The sequence below is a fragment of the Homalodisca vitripennis genome, chromosome 1, assembly GCF_021130785.1.
Source record: "Homalodisca vitripennis isolate AUS2020 chromosome 1, UT_GWSS_2.1, whole genome shotgun sequence".
Taxonomy (NCBI): Eukaryota; Metazoa; Arthropoda; class Insecta; order Hemiptera; family Cicadellidae; genus Homalodisca; species Homalodisca vitripennis.
This window is the reverse complement of record NC_060207.1, coordinates 21,386,484-21,408,851: the sequence shown is the minus strand read 5'-3', so window position 1 is coordinate 21,408,851 and position 22,368 is coordinate 21,386,484. Positions and strand designations below refer to the sequence as shown.

The 22,368-nt window shown below is 33.3% G+C and overlaps 2 protein-coding genes across 2 annotated transcripts in view; both read right to left on the bottom strand.

Moving 5' to 3' along the window:
* Window positions 1–7,125, bottom strand: part of LOC124374143 — a 49,662-nt gene extending 42,537 nt beyond the window's left edge. Inside the window, exon 1 of the mRNA XM_046832666.1 lies at window positions 6,945–7,125. Coding sequence (XP_046688622.1) covers window positions 6,945–7,005 — 61 coding nt within the window. The 5' untranslated portion in view covers window positions 7,006–7,125. The remainder of the gene's footprint in view (window positions 1–6,944) is intronic.
* A 5,639-nt stretch (window positions 7,126–12,764) lies between these two features.
* Window positions 12,765–21,690, bottom strand: LOC124358012 (actin-related protein 3). The gene is made up of 6 exons (XM_046810242.1): window positions 21,512–21,690; window positions 21,036–21,193; window positions 20,218–20,535; window positions 17,228–17,446; window positions 15,822–15,905; window positions 12,765–14,961 (listed from the first exon to the last, which is right to left on the bottom strand). The coding sequence occupies exons 1-6, from the start codon at window positions 21,627–21,629 to the stop codon at window positions 14,866–14,868; spliced, it is 993 nt and encodes a 330-aa protein (XP_046666198.1). The 5' UTR covers window positions 21,630–21,690; the 3' UTR covers window positions 12,765–14,865.
* Window positions 21,691–22,368: the final 678 nt, after the last annotated feature.

Here is a 22,368-nt window from a genome sequence, read left to right as displayed (position 1 = left end):
ACATAATCTAAGTGGACACTAGCGTTATCGTGGCTAGACAAACCTACTCCATCGACGTCGAGGAGGGAGTAGTAGCACATGCCGTCTTATCGCATGTATTTTCTATATACAAAATAGGTTACACTTTTACTAGAGGGGAACTGAACTCAATAGAAATATTAAAAAATCTAGATGGAACTTATATAAACCATCAAAGTTCTGAAAATCTTCACTTTGACAATCAAATATGTCGTACATAAGACAGCAACATAATCATGTTGTGTCGGAAAAGTCACATCAATAACAAAGGATCTAAACATTTTTATTAATATGCCCCAATCCATTTTTGTAGAGGAGACAAAAACACCCTTCCAATTAAAAATACTAATAATTTAAACTTTACTGAACTCGTTTCCTATATTATTTATGAAATGATTATTTATTCTAACAGATATTGAACATAAAAATAACATCATTCTTTGGAAATACAATGACCGTATATATTAAACATCGCGGCCACCGATAAACAAAAAGAAAGTTTTAACAGTCTAAAACGTGCAAGTTTTTCTGCCAGAGCGTCTCTCTTGGTGTCTACCAGTAGAGTTAAGGCCTATTTTATTTAAAGCAACCTCTCAGCTATTAAAATTGTTATTTAAAACTAAAGCTAAATAAACATTGTTCCATTTCAATTAGATGAACGTTTACAAAGCCCTTGGCATATTTGTTTAAAGTTAACTTGTTTCTATTAACAAAATGTACACATAATTAAATAAATCTCGCTGAATCCGTTACGTTTATTAAACTCTGTTATTACAAATACAACTGCTGTATAAGACATTTAACCAAAAAAGTGAAGCATTCCAAAGATAGTAAAAAGATTATTGTGCAAACCTTTCTTGGGTTGTCTATTACCTTTATATCATGTGGCAACTCATAAAAAAGTTCATGACCATTAATTTATACCGAAACGATTATTACAAAAATACTTATTCACTTTCAGAACCAGATCAATGTTTATTTATTCAAAACGTCAATTTTAAAATATTTGCTTCTGTAAAATTTTTTTAATCGTTTGTAAAAATATAATGGACGGGAACTAGTTATTTCTCTTTTGTTCGTATAAAACTAATCTTAAAAAGTGATTCTTAGGTATTCTTAATATTTTCTGTTACATATAGAAATGTACAATCCAAAGATCTCAAATCAGCTAAAGCGAAATACAATTCAAGTTGTGAAATTTTGTAGCACATTAGAGCGTTTATCAATATTTTTTCAATTTTACAGCGGCTTTCTCCAATAAGTTTACGTTTGGTATTGAACTTTGAGACTCAAAGACATGATTACAGAAGAAAATCTTTTTTTACAAAATACTCGTATGTTTACCAAACCACATTATATTAGGCAGATGTTCTTAAATTTAAAACTTCTACGTAAAAACCAAACTACCCAAAGGAGGATAATTATCGAGATTATTTAGTTGAAATATGAGACTTTGGTTTGTTTTTAGTCCATGAATTGTATCTGAAAAGGTACAATTGAGAGTTCCTAAAATTGAGAATTCCTGAAGTTGAGAGTTCGTGAACACCTGCTGAAGGAACAAATTTGAAAACTCTTCGACATAGGCTGTGAATTGTAAACCAAGCAATTGATTCGTAATAAACTTGTAACTGGGTCAGGAATAGTTATTTGCCACTAACCTCTTCAAGCTTGTTACGTCTGATAACAATACACTACTCTGCTAATGTATCGCATGCAGCTGAGTTGCAATTGCAACTGATTCATCATTCGCCCGTGTTGCGTTAATAGCCTATATTTACAGAGGTTAATGTATGCATCTATATCTAATTACCTATATTACACATTTAGGCTAGAAGCCCCCGAAACAAATCCATATAGATGTACAAATTATATTTTTTTAAAGTAATTTTATTGAATTATACAAGTTTCTAACGTCCTAAAGACCGGTGTTGTTGCATTTACGAGTTGCAGACACGATCTGCGATCCTTGGTCACGCTGCATAAAGGTAAATGATAGCACGGCACCAGTTCCTGGAATGTGAGCAGGACGCTTTACTTGTCAGACATATTTTGCGACATCACACGTAACTTGTCTATCAGTATTATGCGCCAATTTTAATCTATGGGCTGTATTTATGTAACTTGGACCTTGTTCGTCACTTTTATTGAATGCAACTTGTTGCATATAAATACGTCAGAGATAGAAGTGTTTCAATGTCATCATCTTTGCCTAATACAACTGACTTCTTGTTACGTGATAATATCTTTGTGATAATAGTGCTTAATGACATCATCTTTACTGAATGCAACTGGCATCTTGTTATGTGGTAATAGTAGTGTTTCAGTGTCATCATATTTACTGAATTCAACTGACTTCTTGCTTTTTGGCTGAGCTTTAGTGAAGCCTTCAAATCGCGAAGCTGGAAAATTTTAATTCTGTCAGTCCACATGATATCTCGATGACGAACTGACATCGATTTTAAATTGTGATCAAAACATTTCTATATATATATATATATATATATATATATATATATATATATATATATATATATATATATATATATATGAGGAACATTGAGTTCGATTATGGTGCATGTCACTTCATGAGATTTTGCTGAGCGTTAGCAAATATTTTACACTGATCTTATGGGTAACTACGGTGGTAATGAAAATACCAGAATGAATAAATTTGTAAACAAACAAAGTACACTCATAGAGATATCATATTAACATATAACATATTAACACATGAAGCCTAACTATCCCAAAACATAGAACATTATTTTATAGTGATTTTGTGTGTAGACTTTTATTATTTAAACTTTGACATGAAGCTCAATCAAATGAGCACAAATCTGAATGTATCATGTGGCAAGATATTTCGGGAAAGATTTCATATGTTTACAAAAATGAGTTCTATGATGTCATTTTCGTGTCAAATTCTCTCTGTATGACGAACGGGTCCGGTCCCCCTCCCCCCCTCAAGAGTGTTTTATTTCAGAAATCAATCCCCTATTAGTTTATTTTGGACTAAAAATAATATTTATGTTAGAAATTTTAAATTAATTATAATCAAATATATAAATTCAAAAGTTATAACTATTTCAATTTACGAAATACACAACACTGCACATATAATTCAATTCAGTTCAGTTCAAAACGCAATATTTCACTGTCACGCAGCAACTACGACAGTGAGGTTAGTTGTTACTATTTCTTGTGGCTTCTCCCTGTACTCCGTACTTTCAGTAACCGAGTGCAAAATGTACTCGTACTTATGTAAAATCATACGTTACAGAGTACTCCTAAAATGTTCCAGTTACTGTTACTGCTAAACGTGTCCGAGTACTTTGTACCGGGAACGGCGGTAAACGTGTAAAGTATCTGTATTGTAAAAGTAACCTGTACCGTGTACTTTCGGTTTGCGATGACTTGTAGTCTTAAGACGACGAGTACCCGGTACAAAGTATCTTTTGGAGTAGTCCCGATATGATCAGTTGCCACAGTAATGAGTGTGTTGCCAAGCTCTGAGCAGTTCTGAACTGTGTTAGTTTGTTGTCATTCATTGTCACTACGGGGCAACACCGCCCTGGGCAGTGTGACGATTTGCGCGTTAAATCAAGCAGTTGCCGGTTGCGGTAAACTGACAATACGTGCTCAATTTAATCTTTGTTAAAATTGTAATTTTTTTAATAGTGGTTTACTAAATTAGATGCTCAATGACTAAGAGCTCCATGACGTTACCAATGCCGAATTTTCAGGATCAAGTTAAGATGGTATTTTGATAAAAACTTTATTCCAATACTATTCTAAGATTCTAAAACATTATATACTCAATTACAATACTCTTGCATGTACTAATATCTTGTATAAACATTTAATCATTATCGAATCACAAATTTCCGAGTTATGAATGTTCAAAGTCGTATTTTAGTTGAACAGTGCCAAAAAAACCGGTATTTTTCTCGTTGTCATTGATATATCATGGAAGTAAAAATGCAGAAATGAACAAGCTAAATTTGGATATAACTCCTGTTATAGGAGCTCTATTAGTTTGTGATCCGAGAGTAGACATCAAGATTTAGCTTTGGTCTTGATTTGTGATTTAAATTCTGTTTTAGTTAAGGAGAGTCATTAAAACGTACATTTTCCATTTTATATTTTTCCTTATTTTTATTATTTTATAACAAGTTTTATATATAAAACACGTATAACGTTGTAAATTTTAATTAAATGGCTTAGCAAATTTATATATAAATTTGCTAAGCAATTCAATTAAAATTTACAACATTAATGATACACGTTTGATTGTTTTCCATTTTTTTATTCTTATACTAATAAAACTTTTGAAATATTGAGTTTTTGCTCCATACTTTATGGATATACTGCTTTTTACTCACTTAGGCAGTTATGAATAAAATCAAGCCTACTTACAGAGATCTTAAAGATTATATTACTAATTTAAAGCTCTGGTTACTTAGGTAGAGTAAAGGTGTTGCAAGAACTCCTTGGTGAGGCAGGAGCAAAATGTGGGCTAAAGACGTTTGATCAAATGCCGAATATAAAAAGCTGTTGAGATTATAAAAAATGCCAGACTAGCAGCAAGAACTAAGAAGAGGAAGCTGGAACACTGGAAGAATAAATAAGGGCCTTTATAGGCCTGGAGTTGATGATGCTGTCTAAATAAATACAATATTTCCTCTTTTGGCTTGATTTCCCAAAAACTTCAAAATTTAAATTTTAGGTTCAGTTTTTTTTTTCTCAAAAAGTGCTTAATTTAAGATACAGACTCATCTTAAACAAACTTCATATAAATTGAATTTGTTGCAACAGATTTTAAATATCCCAGTAAAATTATTGGTGATTGGTGGTAGAGTGATTATACTGCAAACTTTATACTCTCTGACCCTCCACTTTACCGTTCTTTTATTAGTTCAAAAATACTATAAAATAACCATTTTAGGACCTAATATTTCAAAGATTTCCAGAGGGAGTGCCCCCGGCCCCCCTACTGGTCTGGGGGGTGTTTCCATACTCCCGACTCAACTGTGTGCTGGACACCCCCTAGAGAGGATTTCTGGGTGCACCACTGGTCTGCAGGACATCTCAAGAATAAAATGAGCTATAGATTTGAACTTTGGCATGCAACCTCAGCGAAGTCTCTTACGACATACGGAGTGCCGTACTCCTACCTTCTATTTATTAAACCCGCGAACGCAGTTTCGGTTAGTTTCGTACGTCTGCATGTACGAGTATACTCATTAATCGTGAGTACACCAAATATATTTGCATTTGCATGCTTAAGTGGTTTATGACCAACCCTCTCTTATTGGGTCCCCAAAATATAACCTAAGAGGAAAAACACTGAAAAAATAACCTATATAGTATAGCCATCCAGCGATTAAACAGTCGCCAAGGTTCTAATTTATACTTGACATATTACAATAATGGATTTGTCTGAGGTTATTATTGTCCATCTATACAAACTTCTGACGAAATTCTCCCTTTCCCCATTTTGAACATACTGGCTACGCTACTGGAAACGTTTTAGCAATTATATACTCACCAGACCTCATTGAGTAGGAGCTACATAACCGATAACTATGCTCTAAAGCTAACAGAGTATTGGTGGACGGATGTGAAAAAGGCATTAGTTACATTAACTCGTTTATTTGTGTACACCAACGTTCCGTAATCGTTTCTAGATGGATTTAAAAAATAAAATGCTTAGCAATACTTACTATCTAACTCCTGAGTATCTGTAGTCCGTGTTTATGCTGCCAACGATACTGTATTATATATTGCATATATTTTGAGGTTATGTATGGACGCATAGTGCACATGAAAAATACAATTTTAAAGGTCATGTATACGAATTTAAAATAGTGTACTTATAAGCAGATTTTTGAACTTAATGAGGTGAAATATTTTTTAACATTGACTTGCTCTCCTCATTGGCTTTCAAGGATTACCGTGGTCAAAGATCTAGGCAGTTTTACAACATCCTTTCACGATAAACAATTGTTCTTCCTGTACATGCAATTTTTGAAATATAAGAGACTTCGTGGTTTTTTTTAGTCAATACGGAGTTTGAATTTAATAAGTTGGCCAAATCAACATTATTACATTTTAAAATTTTCACCGTTATAGAAATAAAAAAAATGTTTTTGTAGCTACATATTAGAGTAACCTAAAATGCTGAAGCGAAGGCGTGAGAACAATAATTTTAATTTAACTGTAACAAATATTTTTCACGCCTTCCCGCAATAAAATAAATAAATTTTCGAAGACATTTATTTAGCAAATTACCGAAATTGTGCATAAAACCATCGTTTCGGGAACGAATTATCACTGCTGTATTAATTTTACAGGAACCTAATGTTAATTTTAATTAAAAACACTCTGGAATTTTAAAATGTGAAATGAGTAATGTTTTGAAAAAGTCCTAGCCTACAGCTTTCCGCCGTTTGATGTGGACATTAATCACAAAATTATTTCTTAACGTTCATATATTGTCCAAGCGTACAAAAGATCAAATCCTTACGATATTCGTTCAACAACGTACAATACAAAAGTGCAAGGAAAATTGTTACATTATGTACTAAGTTAATAGCTATAATTCTCTTGTAAAATCAAAGGAATAGTGGTATCATATGCTCCAAATAAAGGCTCCCTAAATTGTTAAGAATATTTTACTTTACAATTGAAACATTTGTGGTTCTTCATGCACAATTACGATTCAAAGCCTACATAGGTAAGGGAATTTCCGAATCAAAATCGAACTTTCGTTTTGATTAGTCTGTCTGAATTTTACAATATATGTGGTTTACCTTTGTTTGTTCAATAATTCTGCAATCATAAAAGCACCAAAACTCACAAATTCTTGTATTTTTTGTTAGAACGAACAAGTTGCATTTCAGTATTTATGTACATAAACTTGTTACCTTGGGCGCAGACGACAGCTGCGAGGGCGGCTGAGATAGCGATCTGCCAAAAAGACCACATTGTACCGCGGAAGCTGGAGCTTGTGTGCGACGTGCGACTAGAGTGTAGGCTAGGCTCAGGACCACAACCTCCCCCCCAGACCGGCCGGCCGCGGCATGACGAGCGAACGCTGGGCGATGAGTCAGACCGAGTGCCGTGATTTACCGAGACCCCACCTGGGACTTCGCCAGACAATACATGACCAGACAGACAGCCAATGCACCGGACTCGTGCCTCTGCCGACTCAGGGTTAGAGTCACCAATCAATCAGTCTGTTGCTGCATAAGGAAAATGTGTTTAAAACATTAGAATTTGTTTACTGGTTAAAATTTGATTTTTGTCTGAAAGCTATGCTCTCATAATTGATGTAAAATTACTCATAATGTTTACTGCAAGAACTTGTGCAAGTCACATAAATATACCTAGAAATATTTATGTGACAATCTGAGCACAGAAGTAGTGATGTGAGCCGGGAATATTCCCAGTGGGAAGGGAATTTATAAATGGGAATATCTCCAGGGAACTTTCCGATAAGTTCCTTTTATAAGTTTCCAAAACGTGGGAATCTATGGAATAACTCATTTAAATTGGGTTTATTTAGTCTTAAAACAGTTTTGGAACCTTAACAGGTTCTAAATGGTCAGTAACAAAGCCAAACAATCAAAAATATTGTGATTTACCATGGCAAAACCTTCACCATGGAAGAAACTGAATATGAGTTTGGATATGATGATGCAATGGAAGAGTTTCAAGATGATGAAAACTAATTATTAACACATAACAAGTAGCCCACACTCATTTACTGTTCGAAATTTAATAATAGCCAATAAAGTGTTAATACAGACAGACATATTGTCTTTTCTTGGAAGATCTGATCTGAAGAAATAGAGAAGATATCTAATTTAAATAATAAAAATTATTAGAAATGCAAGTATTTAAATTTACAGTTTAATTTAATAACTTAACATGACTTATTAGTAATTTGGGAATATTTTGACTGTTTTATAACCAATATACTATAAGAATTGGTAATAGGTTTAAAATTTTGTTAATTTTCTTTGGTACTAGAAAACATGGTTGGTAGAATGATCCACCAAGCAATCATGTGGTATTCAATAACATGTATATATAAATGCAAGTAGCCTATCACAATTTTAAAATTTATGTGAAGGAATTAAGATTTGTACGATTTTTATTTTTGAATATAACTCTTTAAGAATTGACTTATATGTTCATATTAATAAATTAGATCTACGGGATTGTAAAAGAAAAAATTTGGGTGCCCACTGACTGACCTATACTTTTAAGAGGAAAACAGAAATTCCCAGGAATTAATGGATTTTGGGAATATTCCTGGCCATGTTCCCTGAGAATTTTCCCCCAAGTATAAATTCCCGGAAATTTTACATCACTACACAGAGAAGACCTTAGTTTACACAAAGAGTTTTTACCCATTAGCGAGCTAAGAGGGTTCATTCCACTTACGCCATAGGTTTATATTTTTAATTACTGTTTTTAAGAACACTTTATAAGTTATTAATGAAATGCGTAATACTTTTATATAATTTTTATACATTTTTGTTAAATAGTTGGTGCAGTTAAAAATAAACACTTCAAAATTCAATTGCAGCAGTTTATTCAATATTTGTTCCAACAGTAAATAGCATTTGAGTGCCATTATATTACAATACTATAGTTCATCTTGTTTTCCTTGCCCTTTCAATGAAACTTATCTACTTGGGTAGAAAATGAAGTTATCACATTTTCAGATGTCCAGTAACAATTTTATTAAGCATTTGGAAACAATAATAATGCTTAGGTCCTTTATGTAAGCATCTGATTGTGTTAGCTATCCTGATAACAAAAAAATTACCTTGCATATTAAAATTAGAAAGCAGACTATTCGATAGCTTTTAAATCATATTTATAAAATAACTAAAACTTTTAGCCTTTGTAAGGGGCAGTTCTATAGGTGTTCTTGTGAAATGTAATGTACCACAAAGATCAGTTTTAGGTTGTTTAATCTTTTTACTCTGTTATAATAAATTACGTTTATGTATTAAATGTACAATACCATATGCAGATAATACCAGTTTTGAATGCAGATTTGTTTGGTGAAGTAAAAAGACTGGCTCATGGGAATATGGAGTATGCAAAGCTGTCCATTCAGCAATACAAAAAAACCTTAAATGTACTTTTCAGCCTGAAATCTGATATTTCTCAAAAAATATTTTTACTACAAGTTAGCTGTTAGGAGTTTGGTGCTTGCAAGCTCATCATCTATGTTGAACTTTAAATAACGTTTTATGAAAGCCCAGAGGATCTCCATAAATGCATCGCTGTTTTTCAATAGATAATATTTCTCAGATTTTTCAAATTCTTGGTCCAAACCTATACTGTACTTTAGGAGCCAGTTGTAGTAAAACTATCTTGAGTCTTGCTGTCTAAAAACAATGTTAACTCTCATAAAAGGTTTGTTATTGCGAAAAGATCGGACCTATAGGGATAAAGTATCTGGCCTGTCAGATTTCAGATACTGCACTAAGAGGAAGGTGACACGGAGCTTATCTAAATATTCGTATTTAAATAACCCTTCCTACCATAGGTAGCTACGATACATGCAGAAAACTCTGTAGCTCCGCCTTGCTATGGGATCATGTCTAAAACATCGTAGTGCACCTGACGAGACATTGAGAATACCTCTTCATCTAGATTACCCTGAATAGCTAGTTGCTGGATAACAAGACTGAGCTTCTTTGTCACCTAGGTATCTGTGATGTCAAAACAATGTAAAATAGTTTTGAACGTTTTTGTCACTGATTTTTTATGGATCTCTTCAGAAAGATGTGGACTCCAGATTCCAGGAGTGAAATCTGTATCAGTGTCAGATTTCAAATGCTGCACTTAACAGTAGGTGAAAAAAAATCAATATTAGTAATATAATTCAGTCATAATTTTTCAGATTAAGATTAAATTTCAGATTATTTTATGATCAAGACTTTACTATGTTAAATTGCAATAAATGTTGTCTCCTTTTTTTACTAGTAAAATCTGAAAATCTCTTAAGGCTACACCATTAAAATTACAATTTAACTTGCATTGTCCATATCAAGAAAAAAATGCAAACTACCCTCATTGCTCTAATATAATTACCTCTGAAATGATGAACAAAATTATAATTACACAAACACTAGACCCATTGATAGCAAAGCATATTCAGAAAGAAACCACAGTTTTGTTCTAATGTCAGCACAGTGTTCATGAGATCTATACAAGCACATATATGAATGCTTCACTGGTTTATTACCTCTCCTTTGACGATAAAGAGCTTAAGCTAACCAACATTTTTTCCAATAAATACATTAATAGTTACAATGAAATAATGTTTAGAGAGGAATTTTGTATCCAAGAATTTGCATTGATCCATGACCATGTATTGAAGACACTAAGCCCAGTCCTTAACCTTCTGACTACCACTTGTTCCTGTACACGCTCCATGATTGATGGTGTGCGCTTAGTGACAATGGCACATAAACACTGAGGAGTATGTTTATCATCACTTCTATTGATATTTCAGCCCTTGAAGGCTTGGTTACCCACTTCTTAATAGTCAACACATTTGTGGATCTGTCAAAAAATACTTTAAGCTATGTTTTAGTGAAAATAAAACCACAGTGCAACCTCGTTAAGTCGGATTAGCCAGGACCACGGCCTATTCGACATAACCAAAATCAGGGTTAAACAAAGAATGTTCAAAAAATAAAGAACAACATATACAATATTTGTTTATTGCGGGGGAAAACACTAAAAATACGACATATAAAGTATAATCCACTATATACAGTTAATTTTTCTGAAAGAATTTTGTTAATTTAAGTTGCATCAACTTTGACTGTAGTCATACATCCTTTTCAACATGAGAAACTCAACTAGTGTTGTCTCTTCTTGTTGTTCGAAATAAAACATTAACTCGCCCAAATGAGATGCTGTTTCTTCACGGCTTATATCTGCGATATTTTCAGTGTTTTCTTCGTCAGTATGCTTTCTGTTATCGGCATCTTTATCACAAGTAGCAATACATGTAATTGTTGAGCTCTACGAACAGTCTAGTAATAAACAAACATGCTCCTCACGCTTGCCAGTTTAGGCAGACGACAAAAAGCTAATTTAAAACTTTCCTGAACTGATCTGAATTATTCAGAGACCCGACTTAACAAAGTTGCACTGTAGTTCCACATGCTTATACCAGCTTTGTACAGGGTGACCGCCGGGAACCGGACGTTTTTGGAATTGCTAGTACACACGCTCAGCAAAGATGGGAGAGGGGGGAGAGTGTGGTGAATGGCTTCGCTATAAAATACCATTTCAGTAGCCATGGAGCAGTGGACAGCGGAGCATCGCATGTTTGCATACGACGCGTATGTGCAAAATGGCGAATCTGTTACAACGGTACAACGGATTTTTCGCACTCATTTCAACCTTAGACGCCATGGTACGGTTCCTACCCGCAATACTATTCTCAGGTGGGTTCAAAATCTAAGAACGACAGGAGTTATTTTAAAGAAAAAATCTCCTGGCCCAAGGAAGACCGTAAGGACGCCGGAAAACGTCGAGAGGGTGAGACTAGCCCTCATTCGGAGCCCAAGTCGTTCAGCAAGAAGACATGCAAAGTGAACAAAGGTTTTTTTTTTTTTTTTTTTTCCTTAGGGCGGCCTACTGCCATGCACTTAAGCCTCAAGGGCCTTTTGCGCACCCCAGAAACACCATGAGGCCTACCAGTCTACAACTTCTGCAGTTCAACAAACCGCCGAAAACAACCTATCAAGTCCTAATGGGAAAACTCGCCACCCCTGTTCAAGCTACCAAAGATGGCATACCGCTCTCATTGCTATTGCAGGGCAATCAAAGAGCAGGTGCTCAGCAGTCTCCTCCTGCTCATTACACCTTCCACAGAGCGGATCCTCCTGAAGGATGCCAACTCTGTGTAGCGGAAAATTTTGCAAAGTGATTTAAAATTTCATCCCTATAAAATGTGTGTTGTTCAGAAGCTATAGGAAAGAGATTACGCTCAGCGAGAGGACTTCGCCGTTCACATGCAAGTGTTGCTCGAAGATAATGACAGCACAATAATCATTATGCGGTTATTTTGTGATGAGGCACATTTTAATTTAAATGGAGAAGTTAACAAGCAAAATCCTGTCTAGAGGTCTAGACAGAAATGAACACGTTTATTTTCAACAAGATGGTGCCACACCGCATACTGCTCGCTTGTCAATGGCTGTGGTCCGTCGGATGTTACCAGGAAGGCTCATTTCCCGTTTCGGCGACATCCAGTGGCCCCCAAGGTCACCAGACTTGACGACTTGTGACTTTTTTTGTGGGGGTACCTCAAATCACAAGTCTGCAACAACAAACCTCGCACCTTGGCAGAGCTAAAGGATGCAATCAAGACCAAAGTGGCAGCAATTGATCAAGAGCTTCTCGAACGTGTACATGCGGATTTTCTTAAAAGGTTAGAAACCTGCATTCAAGAAAATGGACACCATCTATTTGACGTTATATTCCATAAGTAACATGTTCTTAAATGGCATGTAATTACAAACATTTCTATGTAATAAAATAAGTTTTTATGTTAAAAAATAAGTGGTTTATGTTTATTTAAAAAACGTCCGGTTCCCGCTGGTCACCCTGTATATAAGCCTGAATTTTCTACAAAAAAACAGAGTATGTTTTCACTGGTGACAAAGGTTGTTTTCGAATAAATCAATCAATACAACTCATGACAATTTAATAATTTATTAAAAAACATTCAATATGTTATTTAATATTATCTATTATGCAACAATACTTCTGCAAAAATTATATGTATAAAAGCTTAAAATATATAATATACAATAATAAAAGTTCACAACTCAAATAAACTGAAAAGAAATTAACTATATTTACAGGCATAGAATGTATCCATAATACAGGTGTTTAGTACCTTAATGAGTTTAATGCATTTTGATGTAAATACAGATTATAATAATTAATATAACTTAAAAATTAATAAAATACCTTAAAATTAAACTGAAACTAAAAGGTTCTAAGCTACAGAACACAATGTTTTTATCACAGCATGTATTGATAACCAAATTAGGAATGGGCATATAACTATGGTAAAGTTTTGAATCTTGAACAAAATAGTGTAAGCCATTGAACATAGACAAGCCAAAATGCTCAAGAGATTTCAGGATAGTTCAGTTATTGCTAATTTTGATAAACATTTAACCCTACAACTGGCAAAAACCCGATATTGGGTGTTTAAATTCATTCTAGATGGCAGTGCTCAATATTAGGTTTTTTAACATGGCCTATGGTTTTTTTCTTAAGCCTTTGAAATATGCTCAAAACAAACTGATGTTAATACTGGAAGAGAAATGTCCACAATTTACTCAAATAATAAACTTTCAGATCATTTTTATGTTCCGTTACAAATCTATATGTTTTGTAATCTCGGAAATATTTCTTACATTTTCGCGGAATGCACCAGCTGTGCACACTGCAACAAATTAACTGGTTCATACAGTTGTTTTTATTCTACCGATCAGAAGTTGCTGTTTCTTAATTACGAGTAGTAATTACATGTTTAAGTGTTGTGAATGTGTGTTTTGGTTATTACAGTTTATTACAACATTGGATAATAACTTTCATGATCGCTTTAGTGATATTTGAGAACTTTTATTATTTTAGTAACATTTATTTGTACTATTATATGTAAGCTAAAAGTGAAATTGTTTATAAAAACTAGTTACAATAGAAAAATGTATCAAAAGAGAACATTTAAGTTATATTTTTTTGGCAAGTGGCGATTTAACCTTTTGTACTTGTTTTTTTTTACCATAATATGTTAAAAAAAGACCTTTTACTACTTTTGGTTACTCAAACTTAAATGACCTACCTTTTGTATATTTTGTTTTTTCATATTGCCAATCATAACTTTTGTACAAATAAAAAAACTTTGAATAATTTTTTTGCAAGCATGCAGTGACAAAATTTAAAATACAAATATACTTATTATTGATAAGGAAAATTTTCCTTGAAAATTCCTGAATAAAATAGTATATAATATAATTACTTTATATTATACTTATAAAATAAATATAAGGCAGTCTGCCAATGACAGGAGTTTGACCACCAGTTTCAGGGTTAACAATGTTGTGATGCTGCAGAGTGAATGCAAAAAAAGATACTGAAAAAATTGAAATTACTGATTTTATAAAGTCTAAGGCTATAATAGACTTTCAAAGCAACTCAACTGCCTGAGAAACATTTTATGGCATTTCCTTCTAAATTATATTTATTGTGATAAGATGATGCAACTCTACACTTTTGAGTTATCCAAAGGGATCATTTCTACGTAGCAATTGAGCTTTTTATTGCTTTTTTAAACTGAAAACTATAGTAATCACAACATTATACTTTATCTTTCTTGAATATGTTAAATTGATGCTCAAACTAGAGCTAAACCTCTACCATGAGTTAATAGTATTTCAAATTCATATTAGCTACAAAACATGCAACAGCTGTAACCTCAAAGTGATCATAAAATGCCAGAATTCAACTAGAGCAGTAGTGAAGATGATAACACACTACAAGTTTGTGAACAAGTTGTATCTAAAACTTCTGTTATCAATGATAACAAGCCTAACAATAGATAAAAAAGTAATCACACCAAGGTGACACAGTTTACCTAACATGTGTTTCCAAAGCATGTTGAATGTTGTAAGCTATTTATGAAACTTACATTAAAACACATTAAAAACATTAAGGTACTTCAAGTAACGTACTTCAACTTTTGACAGTTCAAATAACCCATAATAAATAATTTTGAAATGGCAATTATGTCATAGTACCGAATACTGGGTTGTAACGACATATACTCGGCCCGTACTCGTCGTAGTTCTTCTTTGTGTGGCAGACCTGGTAGAAATCAGGCTGTAACACATTAAAAACCATATATTTTCAATCAATCACATTTTTAGTGCATAAAAAACAACATTTTTGGTAATAGGTCATGGCTTTAAAAATGGAAGTAATACCAAACAACTTTAAAATTATTAACAATGGAAAGCTATGGAATAATTTAATATTTTATTATTTACTATATCTTAACTTATGGTTCAGAAGCCAAGAGCTAATTAGAATTGTATAAGCACAAAACCTTGTTTTTTTTATAAAACTAAATTTTCCTAAGAAAGAAATTGATTGTGTATCACGCCAAGTTTGCTGGAGGTTGGAATGGGACGGTACTAAAACAGTTAATAACATAAAATGATACTTCTTTCTCAGATTATATTTTTCTTAGCTTGATACTTTAAACCAACCATCGTACATGTAGATAAATGTAAAATCAACGTCAGATAACAATATACATTAAAGTGGAGACTTGAAGTGAATTAACTATTATTTATCTTTCTGACGTTCAAATTTACATATGTCTAGCTAAGAAAAATATAATCTGAGATCTAAATATTGTTTGATATTTTTAACCCGTCAGTATATAACATGTAATCCGAAAAATCCCACCTTAATTATTGAAAACTTTATTTAGACTGTTACAAAAGTTTTGTACAAGATTTAATTGTAATAAAGTTCGATCATATTAATGGATCATTGTAGAAATATATTGATCAATGAATGTGGTATATTTCTTCAAGGAATTTACCTAGTTTACTTGTAATAACTCAAATGATTTATTTATCATACTTCTGTGCAATATGTTGGATGTCTAAGACAATAGGTTGGTCATTGTAAATACAATGTATGAATAACAGTGGCTATCACCTATAACTTACCGTAGAGGCCAGCATGCTTCCACCAAACCAAACCGCGTAGCGTTGCATGTGGTGGGAAATCACTTGAACATCAATCTTCTTCGGCTGTAATACAGAGCAAGAAAATATTATACTAATAACATAAACAATCCCACAAAAACAAATCTATTTTAATGTGATTATAGATGACACACACCAAATTATCGTTTGATAAACAGTGTCTTACTTAGTCTTTTCCAGAGTAAGATAAGAATCAGGATGCCTGTTGCTTACCAAATTTGAGATATAATAAATGTGAGCATGTATTTGTATTTCATCAAAGTCGCTACATTTACATATACGCACTCAAGAAATATAAATGGACTTTCATGCAATATTAATGCACTTCGTATCAAAAACTAAACTAAAAGTTTCTGAATAAATCCAAAATTGCAGTAGTTTGATTAAATAAAGCTTCAATATTCCTTGTATTTTTATTACATGGAGACTGTAAGCTCACTATCTCTGCCTGTTGCTATCGACGATCTTGGTACGACACTCAAATAACTCTCAACCTTGAAGAAAAAATCATGAAAGTAACAAATAATTCAACTATAAACTTGATTTCATCAAAAGAGTGTCAACGGCTTCTCTCTTGTCGGCATTGACAAGTTTGTCCGCTCAATTGTGCACCCTTTGTTAGAGCATTGTTCTCCTGTGTTGTCACTATAAACCTACTGGTTTATACACACAATTAAAACACAAGTTTATCAATATTACAAAGTTACTTAAAAATGTATGATTAAATTATTATTAATTTATTAATTAAAGAAAACTTTTCTGATTTTCCTGTTACTTTATAGATATTATTATTATTGGTCTTACATACTGTTCTGGTTATGTAGCGAGTGACCCAATATATCAATGATGTACAACGAGTAGACCAAGTCAAATGGATATATTTATGCATGCAACAATTAAAAAATATTGTGTATATTAATAACTGATTACCTATAGTTTTGTTAGTTTGTAACTCAAACCAACAAAACTAACAAGAACTGCTGTGTTGAACAGCTTCAAAAATTGGGTTTTAAACTTTACAGTTAGTTTTGAATGATGAAGAGAAGTTTTGAACCCTATTCAATACATGGGCTACATATAACTAACTAGATGTTGGTTAATATGTTTAACTTGATTATGTAGATAAAACATTTGAGGTCTTTGATAGTATTTTACAGTATTACTTAGCATTTTCTTTAATAACAGTAAAATCTATCTTGAAAAGTAATTCATATGGATGAATCAGCAGGTAAATGAAAAACAACACATTGTAATCTTCAGCAAATTTGCTAAATAGGACAAATATAGAGGATTCATCGAGTCCCGTACACAATAAAGCAAGGAGTCTGCAGCTGTGAGCTACTGAAACTATTATGTAGGCAACTTACCTTGATGTGTCCTCCCGAGAGAGCTTCAGAGTCCCGAAGTCGAGCATCAACTACCCGTTTGATGTCTCTCTGGAGCCTCCGTCCAAAGTCTCGGAACATCGTAGAACCTCCGGACAGAACGATGTTGTTGTACAACGGCCGCCGGACATCAATCGGACAATTCTGAATGACGTTGTCGACTATGTCGGATATCGGCAGAGTGAAGTCTGGGTTTGAGAACTGTTTGTAACACAAGTAAAGCAGTAGTTCAGTGGAAACAATAATGCATATTTGTACTATCCCAGCCCTATATACACACTACCACTGAATATAGCTGCAGATAGGTGTATTAGTAATTTGGTGTGATTATCACTGATCAAAAAGTGTAACTGAAGGGCGTTGAAAGTGAAGAAATTTGCGTCATTTTTTATTGTTCTTGGCTACATGACTAGAACGTTGCTCCACTATAAAACTAACTATGCTATAAATACAAGAAAACATTAGTTTAGTGATTAGAATTTCAGAATAAGAATCTTTTCTTTGTGAGGTACTAAAAAAGTTACAGTTGCATTTTTTTTTCATTATCTTGGGTCGTCCATTCAAGATTTATTGTGGGATTAGTTTTTCCCGTCAACAAAGATTAACGGGAGATCGAGATGAAAAACAAGTTCGCCTCAGCTATCGTGCCACGACATGTTCGCCCGCTTGACGGGTTGCGGCATGAACGATAAGTTCGCGCATGCGCTACAACAACAACGCAAACTCGTCAGACCGACCGGCCAGCAGAGGAGCGAGAGGTCATTCTACACCATCCTATCACGACGACGATAAGACGTACACTGCGCTGCGATCTTAACCTCACTCCTGCCGACTTGTTCGTGAGATACGGACGTATCGATTTCTTCTTGCTATTGGTAAAATATATTACTTCAAATTACTATACTATACATAATTAACCTTTCATTAATATTCTGTATCGTTTTTATATGTTGTGCCACACGAAATTTACTTATAACGTATTATTCTTGGTAATTCTTTTCCTTTACTTACTTTCTTACTTTAATCTATGTTCGTGAAATACGGACCTAACCTTTAAAATTTAAATTTAGTGGTTCTTTACTTTACTTTACTATCTCTTACTTAATCTATGTTCGTGCGATACGGACCTAACCTTTAAATTGGTTATTGGTTCTTTACTTTACTTACTATCTTACTTAATCTATGTTCCGTGCAATACGGACCTAACATTTAAATTGGTTATTGGTATTATAGGCTCTTTACTTTACTTACTATCTTATTTAATCTATGTTCGTGTAATACGGACCTAACCTTTAAATTGTTTATTGGTATTAATTGGTTCTTTTACTTTTTACTTGCTATCTTACTTAACCTATGTTCGACCGTGTAATACGGACCTAACCTTTACATTTGGTATTAGTGGTTCTTTACTTTACTTACTATCTTACTTAATCTATGTTCGTGCGATACGGACCTAACCTTTTAAATTTGGTTATTGGTTCTTTACTTTACTTACGATCTTACTTAACCTATGTTCGTGAAATACGGACCTAACCTTGTTAAATTTATGATTAGTGGTTCTTTACTTTACTTACTATCTTACTTAAGAAAAAAAAAAAAAATTGCTATGTTCGTTGCGATACGGACCTAACCTTTTAAATTGGTTACTGGTTCTTTTACTTTATCTTACTATCTTACTTACATCTATGTTCGTGCGATACGGAACCTAACCTTTAAATTGTTTATTGGTATTATTGGTTCTTTACTTTACTTACTATCTTACTTAATCTATGTTCGTGCAATACGGACCTAACCTTTAAATTTAGGATTAGTGGTTCTTTACTTTACTTACTATCTTACTTAATCTACCTGTATCGTTGTAATACGGACCTAACCCTTAAATTTTAGGATTAGTGGTTCTTTACTTTACTTACTATCTTACGTTAAATCTATGTTCGTGCGATACGGACCTAACCTTTAAAATTGGTTACTGGTTCTTTACTTTACTTACTATCTTACTTAAATAAAAATCTATGTTCGTGCGATACGGACCTAACCTTTAAAATTGTTTATTGGTATTATTGGTTTCTTTACTTTACTTACTAATCTTACTTAATCTATGGTTCGTGCAATACGGACCTAACCTTTAAATTTAGGATTAGTGGTTCTTTACTTTACTTACTATCTTACTTAATCTATGTTCGTGCAATACGGGACCTAACCCTTAAATTTAGATTAGTGGTTTCTTTACTTTACTTGCTATCTTACTTAATCTCTATGTTCGTGCGATACGGACCTAACCTTTTAAATTGGTTATTGGTTCTTTACTTTACTTACTATCTTACTTAACCTATGTTCGTGCAATACGGACCTAACAAATAGATTATTGCTCTGGGTCTATTATTATTTCTCTTACACTTTTCTTACTTAATATTTGTAAATACGATACTGACCAAAACATTATATATTGTTCTTACTGTTGATATTACTTTTGCTCATACTATTTAACATAGCATACAGTGTGTTGCGATTTGAGGTAGCTTTGATTTAGATAGAGATCTAGGAAGTTACACTTTTGTCTTTTCTTTAATTGATGATTAGTAAAATATCTTATTTAAACGACGTCATTTTTACTTCAAATTCTTAATTTTTTTTTTCAAGGCCAGTTGGGTAATGATGATTTACTAAAATGCTCGAACGTTACCACCACCTTAGGTGATAACAATATATCTGAACCCAACTGACATACATAATCCATAAGAATAAAATTTAGACCCCTGGTATCGAATCCCCGCTTGATTGGGCTCATTCTAGGGTATGCGATACGTGTCATTCTTAACAGTAAATGGTTGTGTTGAGAAAGACACGTCACATCTTGTTTTCTTTATCATACTACCTATCTCAGTATAAAATTGACAAGAGAACCATGGTCTGTACTGTGCCACTAATTAAAGTTTCATAGTATAAATATCCTAAGTTTATAACTTATTTACCTCAGGATGGAAGAAGATTTCCGGTCCAAGAAATCGCTCATATCCCACATCTACTGAAAATGGCTTTTTGGTTACTGCATTGATGCCTTCATATTTCTTGATAGATTTAGAAGGATCTGAATCGTACTTGGCGAACTCTTTGGCAATATCTGGACAAATGTAGCAGAATCTCTCCTTGATCGCCTTGGCAGTTTCCAGACTCTGCTCGGGAGGGATGCCTACTTCTCGCTCTCTCAGCAGCGATTGGATGAAAGACGTTATGTTGCGTCCAGCAATCGGAATATGTTTGATGCAACTTCCAATGACATAGCCCTCTGCCTGTAACACAAAGTGGGTGTTGTTTGAAATTTTCACAGACTAATACTAGCTAAGCTCACAATTTATTTAACATTTAAAAACAGTATGACATTTTGTGCTTCCCTAGAATCTTTATGAAATCCTTAAATTTTATCACTACAATGAAGTTTACGTCCATATCTCTTGGAGATGGTCATGTATTAAATTTGATTGTCAGTCACTTAATTATAATACTCGTCAGATAATACACTCACATTAATTGCAATAGAGTAGAAAACTGATAAAATTAATAGCAAAGTAATATGAATATACAATTGAATTTGAAATTTTACACAGCTGTAAAAAATGTATTATTAATAAATAATGTGCCAATTTCAAGCTCTATCTATTTTATTTTGGTTTTACTGTTCAGAAATCTCCTGAAGTCTATATAGCAAGTGTATGTTTCTCTATCCAAAACTCACTCAGCTGGTACTCAGTTATGGAACTTTTTGCAGGAAAACAAAAAGTAAAATGCTCACCACAGGTATGACGTGAGTGACTCCGTCTCCACTGTCTACCACGATGCCGGTGAGAGTCCGCTCCTCTATAGAGCGGGACATCCAGGAAGCTGCCAGAGCTAGCACGGCTTGTACGGCTATGTACAGTCCTGGCACGTTGAATGTTTCAAACATTATCTCTGCAACATGTCCACATAGATCATCTTAGTTGTTAGTTAACATGGCAATGTTAATATTGTTAGTAGATCAGAGAACAGAAACATTAGGAAAAGATACAAATAATTACAGATTTATTGTCTTAACTCTGCATGGTGTAGTGTGTGTTTAGTTCAACAATTTTCAACCTACACCAGAGGTGACTCCAAAACATGTCCACTTTGATGTTGGTTGGAGTAAAAACAGCTACATATAACTCTTCAATTAATCCACAAAAAATCAATAGTGTAATTCTTGAATGCCCTAAAAACATTACATTGTATATATGACAGAGTACAAACCTGCAGTATATTCTCGGTTCTCAGGAGTGTTGAGAGGAGGCTCTGTGAGCAGGAAGTAGTGATCTTCTGGCTCAGCTCGTAGATATTTGAAAATACACTGCTTGAGGAAGCGCTCCATAAGATCCCAATCCTCCACAAGTCCGTGTCTGACTGGATACTAAAACCATACATTTCTAGTTTTATTACACTACAGTCAATTTTAATATATGCCACAAGTAATTTGTTATAATTATCAAAATAAAAGCATAGGATTATTTATGCATTTTTGTTATATGCACTATATGGGTTATAGTATTTTGAATTATTCTATAACCCAACACAAACATTGGTTAATTTATTATTGTATAAGGACCTCAAAAATACATGCCATTCATTTGAAAGTAAACCCAAAACCCAACTATCACAAATATGATATTCACTTTTATACATTAAATTTGCAGTTACTCATGGCTTCGCACACAATTTTTCAGGTTTTTCACTTATATCCAATAAGTACAAAACCTGGTTTTGCACCTCTGGTTCGAATGAATTTTTATTATTACAATATTTCAAGAAAATACGTCAAACAGTTTTAGTTATGGCCATTTTAATTTTACTTGGTCTCAGTGTAATTTGTTCCATATTTGACTTTGCCTTATTTCCCAATCAAGAAAATATGTATCACTGATCAGGGAAGTCCACTTTTGTCAAAAGTGAACTAAGACGAATTTTATATTAATTAGTCTTTAAATTTACAGCAAAAGTTAGATAGTAATATTGTTTTTTAGATCTAATACTTAGTATTTGATACAAATGTACAGTTAAAATTATATCACACGTTTGCTTCTTTATAACTGAAAAAAATAGTACATTTAGAG

What these genes read in the sequence shown, in the direction of transcription:
- LOC124358012 (XM_046810242.1), bottom strand. Translation starts at nt 21,629, where the DNA reads ATGGAGCGCTTCCTCAAGCAGTGTATTTTCAAATATCTACGAGCTGAG. An exon ending in TCTCGGGAGGACACATCAAG is followed by an intron (nt 15,906 to 17,227) that starts GTAAGTTGCCTA and finishes TCTGTATTACAG; the next exon opens with CCGAAGAAGATTGATGTTCA. An exon ending in GAAGCATGCTGGCCTCTACG is followed by an intron (nt 14,962 to 15,821) that starts GTAAGTTATAGG and finishes AATGTGTTACAG; the next exon opens with CCTGATTTCTACCAGGTCTG.